The sequence below is a fragment of the Orcinus orca genome, chromosome 10 (assembly GCF_937001465.1).
Source record: "Orcinus orca chromosome 10, mOrcOrc1.1, whole genome shotgun sequence".
NCBI classification, from domain to species: Eukaryota; Metazoa; Chordata; class Mammalia; order Artiodactyla; family Delphinidae; genus Orcinus; species Orcinus orca.
This window is the reverse complement of record NC_064568.1, coordinates 97,469,923-97,492,242: the sequence shown is the minus strand read 5'-3', so window position 1 is coordinate 97,492,242 and position 22,320 is coordinate 97,469,923. Positions and strand designations below refer to the sequence as shown.

The 22,320-nt window shown below is 39.3% G+C and overlaps 1 protein-coding gene across 1 annotated transcript in view; it reads left to right on the top strand.

Moving 5' to 3' along the window:
• Positions 1-22,320, top strand: part of TMEM170B (transmembrane protein 170B) — a 38,766-nt gene that overhangs the window by 4,686 nt on the left and 11,760 nt on the right. Inside the window, exon 2 of the mRNA XM_004273564.3 lies at positions 20,088-20,258. Within this exon, the coding sequence (XP_004273612.2) occupies positions 20,088-20,258 (171 nt within the window). The remainder of the gene's footprint in view (positions 1-20,087; positions 20,259-22,320) is intronic.

Here is a 22,320-nt window from a genome sequence, read left to right as displayed (position 1 = left end):
TTCTGTAATGATTAATGATGTTGAGCATTCTTTCATGTGTTTGTTGGCAGTCTGTATATCTTCTTTGGAGAAATGTCTATTTAGATCTTCTGCCCATTTGTGGATTGGGTTGTTTGTTGTTTTGTTATTGAGCTGCATGAGCTGCTTGTAAATTTTGGAGATTAATCCTTTGTCAGTTGCTTCATTTGCAAATATTTTCTCCCATTCTGAGGGTTGTCTTTTGGTCTTGTTTATGGTTTCCTTTGCTGTGCAAAAGCTTTGAAGTTTCATTAGGTCCCATTTGTTTATTTTTGTTTTTATTTCCATTTCTCTAGGAGGTGGGTCAAAAAGGATCTTGCTGTGATTTATGTCATAGAGTGTTCTGCCTATGTTTTCCTCTAAGAGTTTGATAGTTTCTGGCCCTACATTTAGGTCTTTAATCCATTTTGAGCTTATTTTTGTGTATGGTGTTAGGGAGTGATCTAATCTCATACTTTTACATATACCTGTCCAGTTTTCCCAGCACCACTTACTGAAGAGGCTGTCCTTTCTCCACAGTACATTTCTGCCTCCTTTATCAAAGATAAGGTGACCATATGTGCGTGGGTTTATCTCTGGGCTTTCTGTCCTCTTCCATTGATTTATATTTCTGTTTTTGTGCCAGTACCATACTGTCTTGATTACTGTAGCTTTGTAGTATAGTCTGAAGTCAGGGAGCCTGATTCCTCCAGCTCCGTTTTTCGTTCTCAAGATTGCTTTGGCTATTCGGGGTCTTTTGTGTTTCCATACAAATTGTGAAAATTTTTGTTCTAGTTCTGTGAAAAATGCCAATGGTAGTTTGATAGGGATTGCATTGAATCTGTAGATTGCTTTGGGTAGTAGAGTCATTTTCACAATGTTGATTCTTCCAATCCAAGAACATGGTATATCTCTCCATTTATTTGTATCATCTTTAATTTCTTTCATCACTGTCTTATAATTTTTGCATACAGGTCTTTTGTCTCCTTAGGTAGGTTTATTCCTAGATAGTTTATTCTTTTTGTTGCAATGGTAAATGGGAGTGTTTTCTTGATTTCACTTTCAGATTTTTCATCATTAGTGTATAGGAATGCCTGAGATTTCTGTGCATTAATTTTGTATCCTGCTACTTTACCAAATTCATTGATTAGCTCTAGTAGTTTTCTGGTAGCATCTTTAGGGTTCTCTACGTATAGTATCATGTCATCTGCAAACAGTGACAGCTTTACTTCTTCTTTTCCAATTTGGATTCCTTTTATTTCCTTTTCTTCTCTGATTGCTGTGGCTAAAACTTCCAAAACTATGTTGAATAAGAGTGGTGAGAGTGGGCAACCTTGTCTTGTTCCTGATCTTAGTGGAAATGCTTTCAGTTTTTCACCATTGGGGATGATGTTAGCTGTGGGTTTGTCATATATGGCCTTTATTATGTTGAGGAAAGTTCCCTCTATGCCTACTATCTGCAGGGTTTTTATCATAAATGGGTGTTGAATTTTGTCAAAAGCTTTCTCTGCATCTATTGAGATGATCATATGGTTTTTTTTCCTTCAGTTTGTTAATATGGTGTATCATGTTGATTGATTTGCGTATATTGAAGAATCCTTGCATTCCTGGAATAAACCCCACTTGATCATGGTGTATGATCCTTTTAATGTGCTGTTGGATTCTGTTTGCTAGTATTTTGTTGAGGATGTTTGCATCTATGTTCATCAGTGATATTGGCCTGTACTTTTCTTTCTTTGTGACATCCTTGTCTGGTTTTGGAGTCAGGGTGATGGTGGCCTCGTAGAATGAATTTGGGAGTGTTCCTCCCTCTGCTATATTTTGGAAGAGTTTGAGAAGGATAGGTGTTAGCTCTTCCCTAAATGTTTGATAGAATTCGGCTGTGAAGCCATCTGGTCCTGGGCTTTTGTTTGTTGGAAGATTTTTAATCACAGTTTCAATTTCAGTGCTTGTGATTGGTCTGTTCATATTTTCTATTTCTTCCTGATTCAGTCTTGGCAGGTTGTGCATTTCTCAGAATTTGTCCATTTCTTCCAGGTTGTCCGTTTTATTGGCATAGAGTTGCTTGTAGTAATCTCTCATGATCTTTTGTATTTCTGCAGTGTCAGTTGTTACTTCTCCTTTTTCATTTCTAATTCTATTGATTTGAGTCTTCTCCCTTTTTTTCTTGATGAGTCTGGCTAATGGTTTATCAATTTTGTTTATCTTCTCAAAGAACCAGATTTTAGTTTTATTGATCTTTGCTATCGTTTCTTTCATTTCTTTTTCATTTATCTCTGATCTGATCTTTATGATTTCTTTCCTTCTGCTAACTTTGGGGTTTTTTTGTTCTTCTTTCTCTAATTGCTTTAGGTGCAAGGTTAGGTTGTTTATTCGAGATGTTTCCTGTTTCTTAAGGTAGGATTGTATTGGTATCAACTTCCCTCTTAGAACTGCTTTTGCTGCATCCCATAGGTTTTGGGTTGTCGTGTCTCCATTGTCATTTGTTTCTAGGTATTTTTTGAATTCCTCTTTGATTTCTTCAGTGATCACTTCGTTATTAAGTAGTGTATTGTTTAGCCTCCATGTGTTTGTATTTTTTACAGATCTTTTCCTGTAATTGATATCTAGTCTCATAGCGTTGTGGTCAGAAAAGATACTTGATACAATTTCAATTTTCTTAAGTTTACCAAGGCTTGATTTGTGACCCAAGATATGATCTATCCTGGAGAATGTTCCATGAGCACTTGAGAAAAATGTGTATTCTGTTGTTTTTGGATGGAGTGTCCTATAAATATCAATGAAGTCCACCTTGCTTAATGCATCATTTAAAGCTTGTGTTTCCTTTTTAATTTTCATTTTGGATGATCTGTCCATTGGTGAAAGTGGGGTGTTCAAGTCCCCTACTATGAATGTGTTACTGTCGATTTCCCCTTTTATGGCTGTTAGTATTTGCCTTATGTATTGAGATGCTCCTATCTTCGGTGCATAAATACTTAACAATTGTTATATCTTCTTCTTGGATCGATCCCTTGATCATTATGTAGTGTCCTTCTTTGTCTCTTCTAATAGTCTTTATTTTAAAGTCTATTTTGTCTGATATGAGAATTGCTACTCCAGCTTTCTTTTGGTTTCCATTTGCATGGAATATCTTTTTCCATCCCCTCACTTTCAATCTGTATGTGTCCCTAGGTCTGAAGTGGGTCTCTTGTAGACAGCATATATATGGGTCTTGTTTTTGTGTCCATTCAGCCAGTCTGTGTCTTTTGGTGGGAGCATTTAATCCATTTACATTTAAGGTAATTATCGATATGTATGTTCCTATTCCCTTTTTCTTAATTGTTTTGGGTTTGTTATTGTAGGGTTTTCCTTCTCTTGTGTTTCTTGCCTAGAGAAGATCCTATAGCATTAGTTGTAAAGCTGGTTTGGTGGTGCTGAACTCTCTCAGCTTTTGCTTGTCTGTAAAGGTTTTAATTTCTCCATCAAATCTGAATGAGATCCTTGCTGGGTAGAGTAATCTTGGTTGTAGGTTTTTCTCCTTCCTCACTTTAAATATGTCCTGCCAGTCCCTTCTGGCTTGCAGAGTTTCTGCTGAAAGATCAGCTGTTAACCTTATGGGGATTCCCTTGTGTGTTATTTGTTGTTTTTCCCTTGCTGCTTTTAATATGTTTTCTTTGTATTTAATTTTTGACAGTTTGATTAATATGTGTCTTGGCGTGTTTCTCCTTGGATTTATCCTGTATGGGACTCTCTGTGCTTCCTGGACTTGATTAACTATTTCCTTTCCCATATTAAGGAGGTTTTCAACTATAATCTGTTCAAATATTTTCTCAGTCCCTTTCTTTTTCTCTTCTTCTTCTGGAACCCCTATAATTTGAATGTTGGTGCGTTTAATGTTGTCCCAGAGGTCTCTGAGACTGTCCTCAGTTCTTTTCATTCTTTTTTCTTTATTCTGCTCTGCAGTAGTTATTTCCACTATTTTATCTTCCAGGTCACTTATCCGTTCTTCTGCCTCAGTTATTCTGCTAGTGATCCCTTCTAGAGTATTTTTAATTTCATTTATTGTGTTGTTCATCGTTGCTTGTTTCATCTTTAGTTCTTCTAGGTCCTTGTTAAATGTTTCTTGCATTTTGTCTATTCTATTTCCAAGATTTTGGATCATCTTTACTATCATTATTCTGAATTCTTTTTCAGGTAGACTGCCTATTTCCTCTTCATTTGTTAGGTCTGGTGCATTTTTATCCTGCTCCTTCATCTGCTGTGTGTTTTTCTGTCTTCTCATTTTGCTTATCTTACTGTGTTTGGGGTCTCCTTTTTGCAGGCTGCAGGTTTGTAGTTCCCGTTGTTTTTGGTGTCTGTCCCCAGTGGCTAAAGTTGGTTCAGTGGGTTGTGTAGGCTTCCTGGTAGAGGGGACTAGTGCCTGTGTTCTGGTGGATGAGGCTGGATCTTGTCTTTCTGGTGGGCAGGTCCACGTCTGGTGGTGTGTATTGGGGTGTCTGTGGACTTACTATGACTTTAGGCAGCCTCTCTGCTAATGGGTGGCGTTGTGTTCCTGTCTTGCTAGTTGTTTGGCATAGGGTGTCCAGCACTGTAGCTTGCTTGTCGTTGAGTGAAGCTGGGTGCTGGTGTTGACATGGAGATCTCTGGGAGATTTTCACCGTTTGATATTACGTGGAGCTAGGAGGTCTCTTGTGGACCAGTGTCCTGAAGTTGGCTCTCCCACCTCAGAGGCACAGCACTGACTCCTGGCTGTAGCACCGAGAGCCTTTCATCCGCATGGCTCAGCATAAAAGGGAGAAAAAGTAGAAAGAAAGAAAGAAAGAAAGAGAAAGAAAGAAAGAAAGGAAGAGGGAAGGAAGGAAGGAAGGGGAAAGAGGATAAAATAAAATAAGATAAAATAAAATAAAGTTATTAAAATAAAAAAATAATTAAGAAGAAAAAAAATTTTTTAAGGAAAAAAAACGGACGGATAGAACCCTAGTACAAATGGTGAAAGCAAAGCTATACAGACAAAATCTCACACAGAAGCATACACATACACACTCACAAAAAGAGGAAAAGGGTAAAAAATAATAAATCTTGCTCTCAAAGTCCACCACCTCAATTTGGGATGATTCGTTGTCTATTCATGTATTCTACAGATGCAGGTACATCAGGTTGATTGTGGAGCTTTAATCCGCTGCTCCTGAGGCTGCTGGGAGAGATTTCCCTTTCTCTTCTTTGTTCTCACAGCTCCCGGGTTTCAGCTTTGGATTTGGCCCCACCTCTGCGTGTAGGTCGCCGGAGGGCATCTGTTCTTCGCTCAGACAGGACAGGGTTAAAGGAGCCGCTGACTGGGGGGCTCTGCCTCACTCAGGCCGGGGGGAGGGAGGGGTACGGATGCAGGGTGAGCCTGCGGCGGCAGAGGCCAGCATGACGTTGCAGAGGCCGGCGTGACGTTGCACCAGCCTGAGGCGCGCCGTGCCTTCTCCCGGGGAAGTTGTCTCTGGATCCCGGGACCCTGGCAGTGGCGGGCTGCACAGGCTCCCCGGAAGGGAGGTTTGGAGAGTGACCTGTGTTCGCACACAGGCTTCTTGGTGGCGGCAGCAGCAGCCTTAGCGCCTCATTCCCGTCTCTGGGGTCCGCGCTGTTAGCCGCGACTTGCGCCCGTCTCTGGAGCTCCTTTAAGCAGTGCTCTTAATCCCCTCTCCTCGCGCACCAGGAAACAAAGAGGGAAGAAAAAGTCTCTAGAGTGAATATGCTTTTAACTAGGACATAAAGCGTTTAAGTAATTTATATAGATAATTGTCATACTTTTAAAACACAAAAATGCTTTTTTTGTGCTAGTTACCATTCTTTCATGTATTTTATTTAATCTTTTCAACCATCTTGAGAGAGATTAGTGTTTATCCTTATTTTACAGGTTCAGACATTGAAGCAAAGAGTAACTTGCTTAGATCTGGTAGCTAATAAGTGAAAAATTATTACCTTTTTTCAGATTATGATAACACATATTAAGTCAGAAGGCATTTTTGTCATCATCATAAACTTGAAAATGAAACAGGTAATAGAAAGGAGCATAGTGTAACCAGACTGATTTAGATTTAAGAAATGACTGTGAAGGATTTGCAGAAATCTCGTTAATAGGAATTCTGGTTAATTAAAAAGTAAATAAAAGGGTAATGTACCCTCATCTTTTTTTTCAGTTAACAGGTATGATTTATTCCTCTGTATCTTATCCCATAGGTGAAGCAGAATTTTGACCTTTTTATCTCAGAGGCCAATCTCTTGAAAGTAGTCTTGTGTATGTATTACTTTGATAGAAATATATTTTTTAAAAGTGACGACAACTAGAAATTAGAATTAGCCAACATTTTAGAGCTAGAAGTTATGTAGTTTGATTACTTCCTTTTAGAAATATTGAGATATACATGACTGGGATCAAACAGTCATTTAATGACAGAGCCAGGACTAGAACTGTTGTTCACTGACTCTCAGTTCTGTGCCTTTTGCTTTTATTCCACATCTGATTTTAACTCAGGCAGGTCTGATAGATGATAAATCTTAAGGCACTTAAGAATAGCTGTGTAAGTATTTGCCCCAAATGAGCCCAAGAATGGATGAATGGAACTAATTTTTGTCCAGAAATAAAAGATACTGTACAATGTAAGATATTATTGAATAGTGATAATAGTAATAATCTTTCTAAAATTTTAAGTTGCCATAGGCTATGTAAAAGTTAGTGATCCATATTTACTATATATCTAGTTTTAGAAATCCTACCAAGTTCAATCTGTTTTTTCTCCTTCCTGGAAGACAGTAGTACTATGGGGATTTCATATAGAGATTAACACCTGGAGACCCCATCTTTGTCACTTGGTAACTATTGCCAGAGTTCTCTTCTGTATGTCACTTCCCACAGTGTGTGATTCTCAGGATTCCTAAATTGTTTGTTAACTGTGTATGGGTTATATGCTTATTCAGCTCACTCAAGTAGAGAGATAGGTGGCTTCCTTCCTTCCCATACAGTTTTTCTTTCTCTGAATATGTCCTAAATCCCTCTTGCCCACCACAACCTAAAATTAGAGTCAGAATGTATATACTCTTTCAGTTTTATGGGTAACCTAACTTCAAAATAACGATCTACAATGAAATGTTTCCTTTTGCTTTACTTTTATTTTCTTCAACTATTTTGGCTCCCAACTTTGTGTTCCCACCCAAATTTGGTTGCTAAGAGTTTCGAGAAGAATTTTTTACTTAGAAGGAGGCAGGATCCCTAAACCCCCGGATAAACACAGAGCTGGGCTCGGGTTGGGAAAGGAATAATTGGTTCCTTGGAAAAAAGGCAAAGTCTGGCTTCAGGCTCATCCCCTCTCTGTGTCAGCAGCAAATGTGGGCGCAGATGCACCTCTCTATTGGTATAAACATCGGGAAGCTGGGAATTCAAACTGGAATGAAGGTCAAGTGTGTGTGTGTGTGTGTGTGTGTGTGTGTGTGTGTGTGTGTTTACAAAATATATATGTGCTTATTTATTTTCACTATATACATACACACTGTTATATTTCCCGTTTAGATTTTATAGTTGCTAAGCCACTTTAGTGTTAATAGTGATTATCAGATAAAAAAAAAGAGAGAAAGGGGGAAAACTTGGGTACCTAGTATACATACTTGTAATTGTTCACACCTCATACTAGTAGAGCCAGCAACTTCGTTTGGTGGTGCTCCCAAACTGGTATGCTTCTCTCAGTCCCTGCACGTATTCTAGTGTCCCATTAGGTTAAGTTCCTCCTCCTAAATGCTCTATTATAGGAGGTGAGTTTATGCAGATAAAATTATTTCAGATGTCCAATTATAGAAATTTATGTTTTGTAAATGTAGCCCTAAAGACAATGTGCTACTCTTCAATATTTGTGCCAGACCCCCAAATTTACTTTTTCTGAAATACATGTGAAAAATCCCTTACTCTTTTGTGGTACTGAGCCAATTAATAAGTACTGATATGATTTGTACTTTATAGGATTTTGCCATTTGGAAGACTTACCTGTGTTATCGAGAATGAAGCCACTGTAATTTTTCAAAAATTAGAATTGCCATCTTCAGGTTTTTACATTCCTAATACCCATCTCTTTATCTTTGAATCATATATCAGTATCCTCTGGCGGTACCATGTCCAAGGTCCAGATGATGTTTCTTAAACCTAAAGCAATTTCCAGATAAGTCTTAGGACTGTGTAAGCTATGATTTTGATTCTTAAATGGTTAACTATCAGAATATAAATATATTTATCTTTGCTTTGTTTAGTGATTGGAATAAAGGACCAGAAAAGTAAGATAATTCAGGAGGAAAAGTTAGAATAACTAGGGATATTTTTCCTGTAGAAAGGAATTCTAAACAGAAGAGGAAGGATGAGGCAGAGATGGGGAGGAGGAATTGGAACCAGGGAAGGAAACTGGAATTAAGAACGGTCAGATGTAAGAGGAGAGCCCAGAGAATTCAGTGCATTGGACTTACCTTAGAATCAGATGAATAATTCTAACAATGGCTATATTTATTGAACACCTACTATATGTCAGGTACTGTACAAAGCATTTTGCGTGCATTTTACTTACTATAATTGAAGTGGCCATACAATGTATTTTATTAAATGTATATAGAAGAATTATACTAAGAAGCAGTGTCTAGCATTTTCAAGGATCAGGCTTGTTGGATATTTCTTGATCATGAGCATTTGCCAGTCTCTGTGGCAAACACTGATAAACAAAAATGAAAATGTCAATCATTCTCCATAAGGGGCTCATGGTGTAGAGAGGCGAACTAACCTTCAGGTTAAGTCGTAGTTCGGCGGCTTGCTGAGTTCAGGGAGAACCAGGTAATGGGACTTTGAAGACAACAAAAGAGGTAGAGAGTAGAGAAAGAACCTGTTTAAGGGATGATGGAGAGAGAGGAGAGGTGATCTGTTTTGAGGATGGTTCAGGAATACCACCAGGACTTGATTAAATTTTAAAGTATTATATTGCTTTTGGATAACTATGTGTAGCCAGTATGTTTTATTAATTAATAATTAATTAATTTTGGGGCTGCATTGGGTCTTCATTGCTGCACACAGGGTTTCTCTAGTTGCGGCGAGTGGGGGCTACTCTTCGTTGCGGTGCACGGGCTCTAGGCACACGGGCTTCATTAGTTGTGGCACGTGGGCTCAGTAGTTGTGGCACATGGGCTTAGTTGCTCTGTGGCATGTGGGATCTTCCTAGACCAGGGATTGAACCCGTGTCCCCTGCATAGGCAGGAGGATTCTTAACCACTGTGCCACCAGGGAAGTCCCGCTAATATGTTTTCATTATAAAATTCTCCCTCTCTCCAGTCCCTACCATGAATTAATTTAATCCAATATGGTTACTAAATCTTGCTACATATCAGAATTACCTGGGGCTGGTTGAGGGTACAGTCCATAGACCCAGTCCACAGCTATGGAATTAGAATCCTTGAGACCAGGGCCTAGGAAGGTACATTTTAAACTAGCTCTTAAGGCGATTTTATTACTGAGAACTCAAGGATTGGGAACACTGGATTTTTTTAAAATGAAGCTTTTCTGTGATCAATTTGTAACTGTGTTGTGATATATAATGCAAGTTAATGTGGAGTGTTTAGTATAGCTAAAGACTTATTAAAATTTCAAGATAGGGCTTCCCTGGTGGCGCAGTGGTTGAGAGTCCGCCTGCCGATGCAGGGGACACGGGTTCGTGCCCCGGTCCGGGAAGATCTTTTATAACTTTCATAACTGAGTAACTAATCGATTATGGGAAAGAACAAATTGAATGGCATCTTTTAGGAAGGTAGTGCTGTGGCTTAAATGTAAAGCAAATTTTGAACTATTTTAAATAGCCTTAACCTGATTTTTTTTTTACAGCAAATGATATTCTGATTGTTTTAAATTAAAAATTTATTTTTCTAAGAATTTTTTTTCTATTCAATGATGAGTACCGTAATTTACAGTTTAAAATTATATAACTAGCTGGTGAAAGGGTAATTTGGTTTAAGTGGGTAATAAACAGTATTGCTGTAAGCTTTGAGAGAGGCAGTATATTCAAGCAGCTCTTGAAGGTGTCACAATTAAATTTAAAAACTAATGTTTTTGCTCTCTTTTAAGAAGTGGAAGCAGGCAGCTATAAAATATCTACAATAGCTTTAACTTCTATGTTAAATGAGGCTTCAAGTGAAAAAACGCAACAACTTATTTTTAAATCTGGTTAAAATATTAGAATGATTAAAAATAAGAAAACATATTAAAAAAATTTATTTATTTTTGGCTGTGTTAGGTCTTTGCTGCTGTGCGCAGGCTTTCTCTAGTTGTGGTGGCTTCTCGTTGCGGAGCACAGGCTCTAGGCGCATGGGCTTCAGTAGTTGTGGTACACGGGCTCAGCAGTTGTGGCTCACGGGCTCTAGAGCTCAGGCTCAGTAGTTGTGGCACATGGGCTTAGTTGCTCCACAGCATGTGGGATCTTCCCGGGCCAGGGCTTGAACCCATGTCCCCTGCACTGGCAGGCGGATTCTTAACCGCTGTGCCACCGGGGAAGCCCAGAAAACATATCTTTTATGTTTACCTTCATTTTAATTTTCTTTGTTGCTCACTTCTTTGTGGAGCGTTAAGTTTCCATCTAGAATTACACTCCTGTTTGAAGAGCTTCCTTTAATATGCCGTGTAGCACAGGTCTACTGGCAGTTAATTTTTCCAGTTTTTTTTTTTTCCTGGAAAAAAATCTTCATTTCACCTCCAGTTTTGAAAAATGTTTCTCCTGAATATAGGTTCTGACTTTGCATTTTAGTTTTTTAAAGTGTTACTGTAATTTGTCATCTGGTTTGGTTGCTTCTGATGAGAAGTTTGCTGTACTTTTTATCTTTGTCCCTCTGTGTGTGTAATGTCTTTTGTTCTCTCTTTCTTTTTTCCTTATTTCTTCTTCAATACTTCCCCTTTATCTTTGTTTTTTTAGTCATTTCACTGTGGTGAATCTAGGTATGTGTGTGTGCTTTATTTTTGTTTTTTTATTTTTTAGTTCTTTTGGGAGGTCTTTTTCTTGCTTAGGATTCTCTGGGAGTCTTAGATTTGTGGTTTGATATCTTTTATTAGTTTTAGAAATTTTCGGCCACTGTTTCATTAAATATTTTTCTTCTCCATTATCTCTTTCTTCTCCATCTGGGACTCCAATTACATGTATGTTAAACCATTTGAAATTATTCCATAGCTCTTGGATGGTTCCTCTTTTCCCTCCTACTACTTCTTTGTTTTTCCCCCCCTCTTTTTCTCTTATATTTCAATTTGAATAATTTCTATTTGTCTACTTTTACATTCACTGATTATTACCTTTTTATTTTTGCGGAACATGGGCCTCTCACTGTTGTGACCTCTCCCGCTGCAGAGCACAGGCTCTGGATGTGCAGGCTCATTGGCCATGGCGCACAGGCCTAGCTGCTCCACGGCATGTGGGATCTTCCTGGACCCGAGCACGAACCCGTGTCCCCTGCATAAGCAGGCGGACTCTCAACCACTGCGCCACAGGGAAGCCCACTGATTATTTTTAAAAATTTTTTTATTGAAATGTAGTTGATTTACAATGTTGTGTTCATTTCAGGTGCATAGCAAAGTGATTCAGTTATATAGATAGATACATAGATAGATAGGTAAATAGATTCTTTTTTAAATTCTTTTCCATTATAAGTCATTACAAGATATTGAGTATAGTTCCCTGTGCTATACAGTAGGTCCTTGTTGGTTATCAATTTTATGTATAGTAGTGTGTATATTTTAATCCCAAACTCCTAATTTATACCTCCCCCCCTTTCCCCTTTGGTAACCATAAGTTTGTTTTCTATGTGAGTCTATTTCTGTTTTGAAAATAAGCCCGCTTGTATCATTTTTTAAATTCCACATATAAGCAATATTATATGCCAGGGGTCCCCAACCCCCAGGCCGTGGACTGGTACCGGTCTGCGGCCTGATAGGAACTAGGTCGCACAGCAGGAGGTGAGTGGCAGGTGAGTGAGTGAAGCTTCGTCTGCCGCTCCCCATTGCTTGCATTACTGCCTGACCCATCCACCCCCGCCCCGGTCCATGGAAAAATTGTCTTCCACAAAACCAGTCCCTGGTGCCAAAAAAGGTTGGGGACCGCTGTCATTTGCTATTTGTTTTTCTCTGTCTGACTTAATCTCGCTTCGTATGATGATCTCTGGGTCCATCCATGTTGCTGCAAATGGTATTATTTCATTCTTTTTTATGGCTGAGTAATATTCCATTGTACCTACGTACCACATCTTCTTTATCCATTCATCTGTGGATGGACACTTAGGTTGCTTCCATGTCTTGGCTCTTGTAAATAGTGCTGCTATGATAAGTTCACTGATCCTTTGCTTAACTATGTCAAGTCTGCTGGTGAGCCCATTAAAGGAAGTCTTCATCTCTGATATTATGGTTTTTCTGTTTTTGCATTTTCTTGTTTTTTCTTTTAAGCAGTTTCGTTTGACTTTTTCTAGGACTCTCCATCTCTCTGCTGAAATTCCCCATCTGTTCTTGTGCGCTGTCTACCTTTTCCAGGAGAGTATTTAACATGTTAATTATAGTTAAGGTCCCTGTCTGGTTGTTTTAAAATCTGGATCATCTCTAAGTCTGATCACTTTATTTCTTGACAATGAATTGGTTTTCCTGTTTCTGAGGGTGTCTTAATTCAATATTTTTTTTATTGAATTAAGGACTTTATATGTATAACAGTAGTGACTGAGGTATGTAATATCAATATTTATGCCTGGAAATGGGCTTCTTCTGCTAGACCAGTAGGGTGAAGGTTGATTTAATTTAGTCAGGAGTGAGCTGAGTTTGAGCTTTCTTGTTATGGTTACCTTCAGCACACCCTAGGCTTCAAATTCCCCAGAAGGTGCTGTTGTTGCCTTGTACGCAGGGTGGGGGCTGGGTGCTGCAGGGTTAGTATCAGTGTTAGTGCTGTATTGTCAGCTTTTAGCCACCTCTGCAAGCCTGCACCATGGAAGAAGTGTCTCTCCACACCCTTGCCTTCCCCCAGCCACAGCCTTGTGTTGCTCATTACTTGGGGCAGGGGAAATTTCTCTCTTGTCCTGTCCAGTTTTAGTCTCAGGCAAGCTCTGTGTAGTGGGGTATCTGGGTGGGGCTGTCCACGGTCCTGCCTTTCTGAACCGTGGTAGCCACACTCTCCCTAGTATCTTTGATTGGTCTTGGGCAGGAGTCTTCTATCCTTCCCTCAGCAGTAACCGACTCTGCTTAGAATAGGATCCTGGGTCCTGGATGGTTTTCTGCCCCTGCCCCAGGGGTAAAGGATTTTTCCTTCTACTCTTTCCCAAGCTGGAGCTGCAGTGGGTCTTTGCTTGTCCCCTGAGGGTGACAGGATTTGCTGCCTTCCAGCAATGGCTAAGGCTTGTTTTGAATAGGAAAAAGGTATCCAAGAAGCATGCCAGGTTGTCTGTTTCCCTTAGCAGCCATTGATCACCTCCTATAGGCCGACATACACCACTGGGGTGGCTCTCTCCAGTCTCCGTCTTTCTAGGGAGTGCTCGGTAGAGACCTGTGGAAAAGAGCTTGCAGGTGACTGTGCACTTTCCTTGTGTCACTTACTCCAAGCTGACCGATTAATCGCACACTTGGACTTTAACTGTCGGTTAAAATTTTAGCAGATTTCTTTTTACCCACTTGTATGGTACCCACTTCCTGTTCCTGTGCTTTGCCACAGGAAACATAGTGAGTATGTCACCTGTCTCCTTGGAGGGCCTTGTCCCTCTTTGAAATTCAGGTTACTTTGTTATCTTGTAGTGTCACCTGACTGATGGGCTAAAGAAGAGCTATGATTTTGTAGTTTATCTTTTTCTCATTGTTAGGATGAGAGTGACATTCTTTATAGCTTTCTATATCCTAAATTTCATTCAAATTTATATCTAATAACAGAATTGTTTTAGTAATCATAGATTGAAAATTTGACAGATCATGAACTTAGGAAGATTGCTGACACAACAAACTTGAGATTTACTGCTTTTTAAAACATGGCCCATAATATGCATGTATAGGTAGTCTTCACATTTTTCTACTTGACATATTCTGTTTTTCTTTTTTTATTTTTTTTGCGGTACGCGGGCCTCTCACTGTTGTGGCCTCTCCCGTTACGGAGCACAGCCTCCGGACACGCAGGATCAGCTGCCCTGGCTCATGGGCCCAGCCGCTCCGCGGCATGTGGGATCTTCCCGGACCGGGGCACGAACCTGTGTCCCCTGCATCGGCAGGCAGACTCTCAACCACTGCACCACCAGGGAAGCCCTACTTGACATATTCTTGCCTTTAGCTTCTTTACTCCTTGCTTCTCACCAACATTTGAATAGTATTGCTGATGCATGAAACATATTTTCCCATGTTTCCAAACCTGACAGCATTGTCGTCTATTCAGCTGTCCATAGCAGAAATCTGGGAGGCCAGACATCACATCTTCCTCACCTCCATCATCCAGGCCATCAGCAAATCCTAAATATTTCAAATTATTTTCAATCCTGAGGCCAGTGCCTAAGTCCAGGCCTGAGTTTCTCTCGGGACTCTTGAAATATTCTGATAGTCTCTCATCTCTTTCTAGTCCCCCTTTCCCATACTTGCCAGGATAATTAATTTTTTAAAAGGTGAATGTGATTGTATCACTTCCTTATTTAAAGTCTTCCATTGGCTCCTCATGACCTTCAGTCTTCAGAATAAAGTCCACATCTTCAGGGTCTGTAAGCGCCCTCCCTTCCCCACAAAAGCTGCTCCAGCACACCTCTATGATCTGCAGCCAGTTCTCTCCATATTTCTCAGCTTTAGCCAAACTGGAGGTTTTGCAATTGCATATTCTCAGTTGTACATAATTCCATGATTAGATCATTTTGTCTTAGTGCAGTTTTTCATTCTTGGCTGTGCATAAGAATCAAAACTTTAAAAAATTCTGAAGCCCAATTAAGTCAGAATTTCTGAGGGTGATATTTCTTTTAGGCTCTCCCAAGTAACTCCAACATCTAGCCAAGGCTGAGAACCATTAGCTTCGAGTGCCCCACTCCCCATTCCTCACCCTCATTCCATCTCCAGTGTGTTTATCATTTGGTTCAGTCCTGTTTATTTTAAAAATTCAGGTGGCGGGCTTCCTTGGTGGCACAGTGGTTGAGAGTCCGCCTGCCGATGCAGGGGACACGGGTTCGTGCCCCGGTCCGGGAAGATCCCACATGCCGCGGAGCAGCTGGGCCCGTGAGCCATGGCCGCTGAGCCTGCGCGTCTGGAGCCTGTGCTTCGCAGCGGGAGAGGCCACAACAGTGAGAGGCCCGCGTACCGCAAAAAAAAAAAAAAAATTCAGGTGGCAACGAATTCTCTTGGGATCTTTCTTGACATTTCTCCCTCTTGTTCTGTGTAACTATGGGTGTATGTACCCCATAGCGACAGCTGCATACTGTGCCCTGAAGAACCTGTGGTGTTAGAATATATGCCATTGACGTACCATTAGTTAAACACCCAAAGTATCAGGTCTTGATAATATATGAAAGTACTGTGACTGTAATTTTCAGTGAGGTGTGGGGTAACAACCCAGCCCCCTGGAGCATATGTCAAAATCATCTATACCGGGAGTCAGCAAGCTTTTTCTATAAAGGACCAGTATTTAACATACTCAGCATATATATAGTAACCGCAGTAAATATTTTCAGCTTTGTGGGCCGCGTGGCCTCTGTCATAACTACTCAGTTCTGCCATCGTAGCATGAAAGTAGCCATCGACAATATGAATGAGTATGACTGTGTTCCAGGAAAACTTTATAGACACTGAAATTTGAATTCTGTGTACTTTCTACGTGTCATGAAATATTGTTCTTCTGGGTTTTCTTCAACCATTTCAAAATGTAAAAACCATTGTCAGCTCGCAGACTGTACAGAAACAGTTGGTGGTCAGATAGGACTCATGGTCCATACTTTGCCAATCCCTGATCTAGGGGATTTTTTCAAATTATAAATGCATCATCTCCCTGAGAGTTTAATAAGCTGCCTGTGTGGGACACATCCCCAAACTGAGAAGTCACTGGTGTCGGAAACTAAGGGGAGCGATTGCCTCACCTTAGATTTGCTGGAATGAAAAAACAAACTTGAGATAACCAAATTTGAACACAGATTATTTAAACATATAATGAGGACCATTTCTATAAAGAAGATAGAAATTATGAACAGCCCCCAAATTTAGTCTTACTGGTTTATTTTCACCTTGAGGCTTAGAGTATGCTGAATACATATAAATGTTCAGTATCTATTTGCTAATGATTTTGTTAGAAGGGTTAGATATGCTATAGAGGATTAAAAATTATGTTTACTGTTTGTCTGTTGAGATAGGTTTTGTTGTTTTTATGACTTTTGGATTTTTTTAGTAAGTACCTCTTATGTAACCTTAGCCTAGAGTGGTGATTTCTGTCTTTACTGCATGTCATGATTATCTGGTAGAGTTGATGAAAATATAATTGTCTAGGTCCCCCCTCAAGTGATAGTTTTAGTTGCTCTGTGGGTAATTCTTGTGAGCAGTCTGGGTTGAGAAGCATTGGCTTCATTGAGCATGTTCTCCTTTGATGAATTCTAGAATGAAAAACTATCTTTTAAAGACAGTGTATCTGCAGTAAAGTAAAAAAACAAAACAAAAAAAAACCAGGCTGGTTGCTAAAAAATAATCAGTAAAGAATAAAATAATATAACCCATCTCCTCTCTTATCTTTAAAAGATAGCCATTGTTAGAATCTGTTTATGTGTTTCTCTGTACCTATAATTTTTGAACAAAAAGGATCATACAATATGTACCATTCTTTGATTTGTTTTTACTTAGTTAATATATTCTAGATATCTAGAGAAATTTATTTCTCATAAATAATTTTGTCCAAAGATTAAAATCAAGCACAGAAGAGGGCTTACCTGGTGGCGCAGTGGTTGAGAGTCCGCCTGCCGATGCAGGGGACACAGGTTCGTGCCCTGGTCCGGGAAGATTCCCACATGCCACGAAGAGGCTGGGCCCGTGAGCCATGGCCGCTGAGCCTGCACGTCCAGAGCCTGTGCTCCGCAACGGGAGAGGCCACAGCAGTGAGAGGCCCGCGTACCGCAAAAAAACAAAACAAACAAACAAAAGCACAGAAGATAATTTTTAGTGACTTGGCAACCAGGGCTGAGAGAGATACAGATTGGGATCAGGGCTATTTCTAGAATTGTTTGGAGACTGGAACAAATCACTACTCCTCTGCCTCTTATCCCACTAAAAGTAAACAAACACACTGCAACAATTCAGTTTAAGATGAAGATTATGGACAGCCTTGAATAGGGAAAAATAATGAAAGGGCTTTAATGAAGACGGAATATCTCCTTTCAGTGAATTACGGTAATTGAATGGACGGCATGCTTCAAGGTTTCTGTTTTGTAAGTGTATTTTTAATTTCTCATTTTGTATTTTGTTTAGCACCAGCAAACTCTCCCTCTGGCTTCATCCTTTTATTGTTGCTTAGTTGCAAGAAGCTTGGATTAGGTGGGATATGGGTGGAAAGAGAAAACTGGGCCTCTGGGTGTTCACGTTAGCCGTACAAGCCTGCACAAGTTAAGAAAAGGTTGTCATACTCCTCTCCCGTTCTTAGCAACTGTTCTTTCTCTAGGGCCCTGGGGCATCTGTCTTCACTCTACTCTTAGGCTCCTGCGGTTCTCCAGGTGTGCTGCGTTTGCCACTAGTGAGTCGGACCTTAGACAGACTTGTTTATCTGGAGTAGAACCAGGTCTTCAGAGGCCCTGTTCACTGACATGGTTGTATTGATCTATCAGGTAATTTAAAATAGTAGTAACGGGCTTCCCTGGTGACGCAGTGGTTGAGAGTCCGCCTGCCGATGCAGGGGACGCGGGTTCGTGCCCCGGTCCGGGAAGATCCCACGTGCCGCAGAGCGGCTGGGCCCGTGAGTCATGGCCGCTGAGCCTGCGCGTCCGGAGCCTGTGCTCCGCAACGGGAGAGGCCACAACAGTGAGAGGACCGCGTACCGCAAAAAAAAAAAAAAAAAAAAGTAGTAACAACATGAAACCTAAATTTATTGTTGATATTCTCAGCAGCATTCGGGTTTTTTTCCATGATAAATAGTGTGATTAAGAAAAACAAAGAAACATAAAAATAAATTTGAGTTTGGGCAGATTGTGCTCAGTCTGCTTGAGGGATAATCCTGGATTGGACATTAGAGGACCATTTGAGATTCTGTTTCAGTTGTATAATTCTTTGATAGCTTGGGGATTTATAAGACATTAGACTTAATTTTCCTAATTATTAGGTATACTGACTATAGCTATATAGTCAGTAGGCAAACAACATTACTTATAATGTCAGATAATCCCTGTTCATAGTGTTACATATAGTCAAGAAAATTTTCACTCTACCTGTATTATAAGGACAACAAATAAAAGTGCTTTTGGGGGTAGCCCTGGTGAGAAGCAGGACTGGGGATCAAGGCAAATGGCTGCTCTTATTAAGAGTAGGTGCGTGTTCCAGCACCTGTCTCATCTCAGAACCGCCTTGATGAGCATCCCTTCCCCCCTGTTATTGCTGTATCATAGTCTCGCTTTGTTAGGGTCACTCTGGAAAATTATATCTTTTAAAATATAAATATTCTTCAGGGCAAGTTAAGCATTTTTGTCTTTATTTTTTATAAATTGAAGCTATTTGTTTGGGAGTGACAGTGTGAAAGCATTACTTCTCTGAAAGCTGGAAGAGAAAGACCTCTAAAAGGCAAGCTTTGTCTGTTTTTCCTTAATCACCAGCATCTCTCTCTTATGCCATAGAGAAGCATGCATGGTACTTTAACACAGAAAAATATATCAGATGTCTCTTCCTTGAAATGATTTCAAATTATAAGTCCATTCTAAGTGTCAATTCTTAAGAATTTAGCAGGCTGAAACTGATTTTTAAAAAAATCTGTTTTCTATATATCCTCTCTTCTTAAAAATTAAACTGTTAATTTTGAGATAATTGTAGATTCACATGCAGTTGTAAGAAATAGTATAGAGAAAACCCACGTGCCCTTTACCCCATTTACCCAATGGGAACATCTTGGAAAACTGCTGTATAATATCAAAACCAGGATATTGACATTGATAGAACCCACCAACCTTTTTCAGATTCCACAAGTGTTGCTTGTATACCTGTACTCATTTGTGTGTGTGTGTGTTTAGTTCTGTACAGTTTTATCACTTGTATATGTATCCACCACCACAGTCAAAATACAGAGCAGTTCCATTGCCACAAAGATCCCTTGTGTTTGTAGCCATTTTAAAATAAGAAGTCCCCCATTTCCCTCTCCCCCAAGTCCTTGGCAACCACCATTCAGCCAGAAAGAGAGAGAATGAAAGGCATGCTCATCAATTGTCTGTAAACCAGGCTTCAATGAACAGTAACCGAGACTACATTGAAGAAAGAGTGATAGAGCTTGAGGAGTTCCTGCTAAGGACTAGCATACGACCTGAGAGACAAAGCATTAAAAAAATTCTGACTGATTCTTTAGTATGTAAAGGTGAGAGCCAAGAGGGAAATGGCCTGAAATTCTTAAAATCATAAAAGATAAAAATCACTGATTTATTTCTGAATTCTGAAGGTAAAGATCAGTTCATTTATTTATTGAACAGATAGTTTTTGTACTTATTGTACTTATTATTTGAATTAAGTGGTAGTTTTTAAAAATGTCTGGGCACTTAGTATAGAAGATAGGAAATTATATAGCTAACAGCAGTTAATTAACTTATATAATTTATTGCAAGAGATTTGCAGACATGAGGGTTTATTAGAGAAATTAATAGATTATAGCTATATGATGGGCACATTTAGAGGAAATTAGAGGCTTTGACCTTCTGAAGTCATGGAGGGAATGACTTCCCCATCAAGCATTAGTGATGATGATAACTGTTAAAATTTATTTAGTACTACTATGTATCAAGTTCTGTACGAGGCATGTTTTTAATCTGTTATCTCATTTAACCTTTTTCCAGACCATAGGTGCTCACTATTTGTTAAACTGGATTTTCTAAGATGTTTTTCAACAGAATTATTAACATTTTGCTTTTCTTTTCAGAGATGTGGTACTGGATCTTCCTCTGGGCTCTCTTCTCCTCTCTGTTTGTCCATGGTGCTGCAGGAGTGTTGATGTTCGTGATGCTACAGAGGCATCGGCAGGGGAGAGTAATCTCTGTCATTGCAGTCAGCATCGGATTTCTGGCTTCCGTGACTGGAGCAATGATTACTAGTAAGTTGATTTAATTTTAAGCACATAATTTTATATGCACTTACAGTTTTGGTAACTTTATTCTTATTGTAAATGCAACAGTGTAATCTTTCATGTAGAATATTTTTCAGCACTAACCACACTTCATCTAGAAGGTAAAGATCAGTTCGCTTAATTACTGAACAGATAGTTTTGGTACTTCTGCTGTATGAATACTCATTATGGAAGGTTTTGGGGAAATGGAAAAGCTTGTAGAAATTGTCAAGAGGTAAAGCAGTTCGTGGGAAAATTTATCTTATAGTGGATGTAGTTTCTGCTTTAAAGGAGCTCATTATGTGGTAAGGGAGAGAGGTAGGCACACAAATATGCCAGTGATAATTGTCATTTTAAAAAAGTGAAGATAGGGCTTCCCTGGTGGCGCAGCAGTTGAGAGTCCGCCTGCCGATGCAGGGGACACAGGTTCGTGCCCCGGAGCGGCTGGCCCTGTGAGCCATGGCCGCTGGGCCTGCGCGTCCGGAGCCTGTGCTCCGCAACGGGAGAGGCCACAACAATGAGAGGCCCGCGTACTGCAAAAAAAAAACCAAAAAACAAAAAAAAAGTGAAGATATAGCTCTTAGGTCCTTGATGTCATCTGCCTGTGACTACAAAATAAAAGTGCACTTCCTTCTTTTTTTAAAAGGATATTCTAAATATATTACAGATAATTTGCCTTCTTTAAAACCAGGCAATTAAAATTGGAATAAATTCTAATTTTGACATACTTAAAATATTTTTTAAGCTTTAGTTATTGTTATTTCACATATATTTATATTTTAAGAACAGTTGGAAGTTTAGAAGTAGCAATTACATGTTTTTTTTCCTTTCAAATTCTTGGGTTTTAAAGTTTTTAATTTTTTTATTGATGTATAGTTGATTTACAGTGTTTCAGGTATACAGCAAAGTGATTCAGATATACATATATATGTATTCTTTTTCAAATTCTTTTCCATTATAGGTTATTACAAGATATTGAATATAGCTCCCTGTACCATACAGTAGGTCTTTGTTGTTTAACTATTTTATATATAGTAGTGTGTATCTGTTAATACCAAATTCCAAGTTTATCCCTTCCCCCCCTTTCCCCTTTGGTAAGCATAACTTTACTTTCTACATCTGTGAGTGCGTTTCTGTTTTGTAAATAAGTCTATTTGTATCATTTTTTTTAGATTCCACATATAAGTGATATCATATGATATTTGTCTTTTTCTGTCTGACTTACTTCACTTAGTATGATCATCACTAGGTTCATCCATGTTGCTGCAAATGGCATTATTTCATTCTTTTTTATTCTGAGTAATATTCCACTGTGTATATATACCACATCTTTATCCATTCATCTGTCCATGGACACTTAGGTTGCTTCCATGTATTGTCTCTTGTAAATAGTGCTATAATGAATATTGGGGTACATGTATCATTTTAAATTAGAGTTTCCTCCAGATATATGCTCAGGAATGGAATTGCTGAGTCATATGGTAACTCTATTTTTAGTGTTTTAAAGAACCTCCATACTGTTCTCCATAATGGCTGTACCAATGTACATTCCCACCAACAGTGTAGGAGAGTTTCCTTTCCTCCACACCCTCTCCAGCATTTATTATTTGTAGACTTTTTGATGATGGCCGTTCTGACTGGTGTGAGGTGATACCTCATTATATTTTTGATTTGTATTTCTCTAATAATTAGCAATGTTGAGCATCTTTTCATATGCCTAATTGGCCATCTGTATGTCTTCTTTGAAAAAATACCTATTTAGGTCTTCTGCCTATTTTCTGATTGGGTTGTTTGTTTGTTTGTTTGATGTTGAGCTGTATGAGCTGTTTGTATATTTTGGAAATCAATCCTTGTCCGTCGCAGCGTTTGAAGATATTTTCTCCCATTCCATAGGTTGTTGGTTCATTTTGTTTATGGTTTCCTTTGCTCTGCAAAAGCTTTTAAGTTTAATCAGTTCCCATTTGTTTGCTTTTGCTTTTGCTTCCATTACTTTAGGAGATGGATCCAAAAAACTCTTGCTGCAATTTATGTCGAAGAGTGTTCTGCCTAT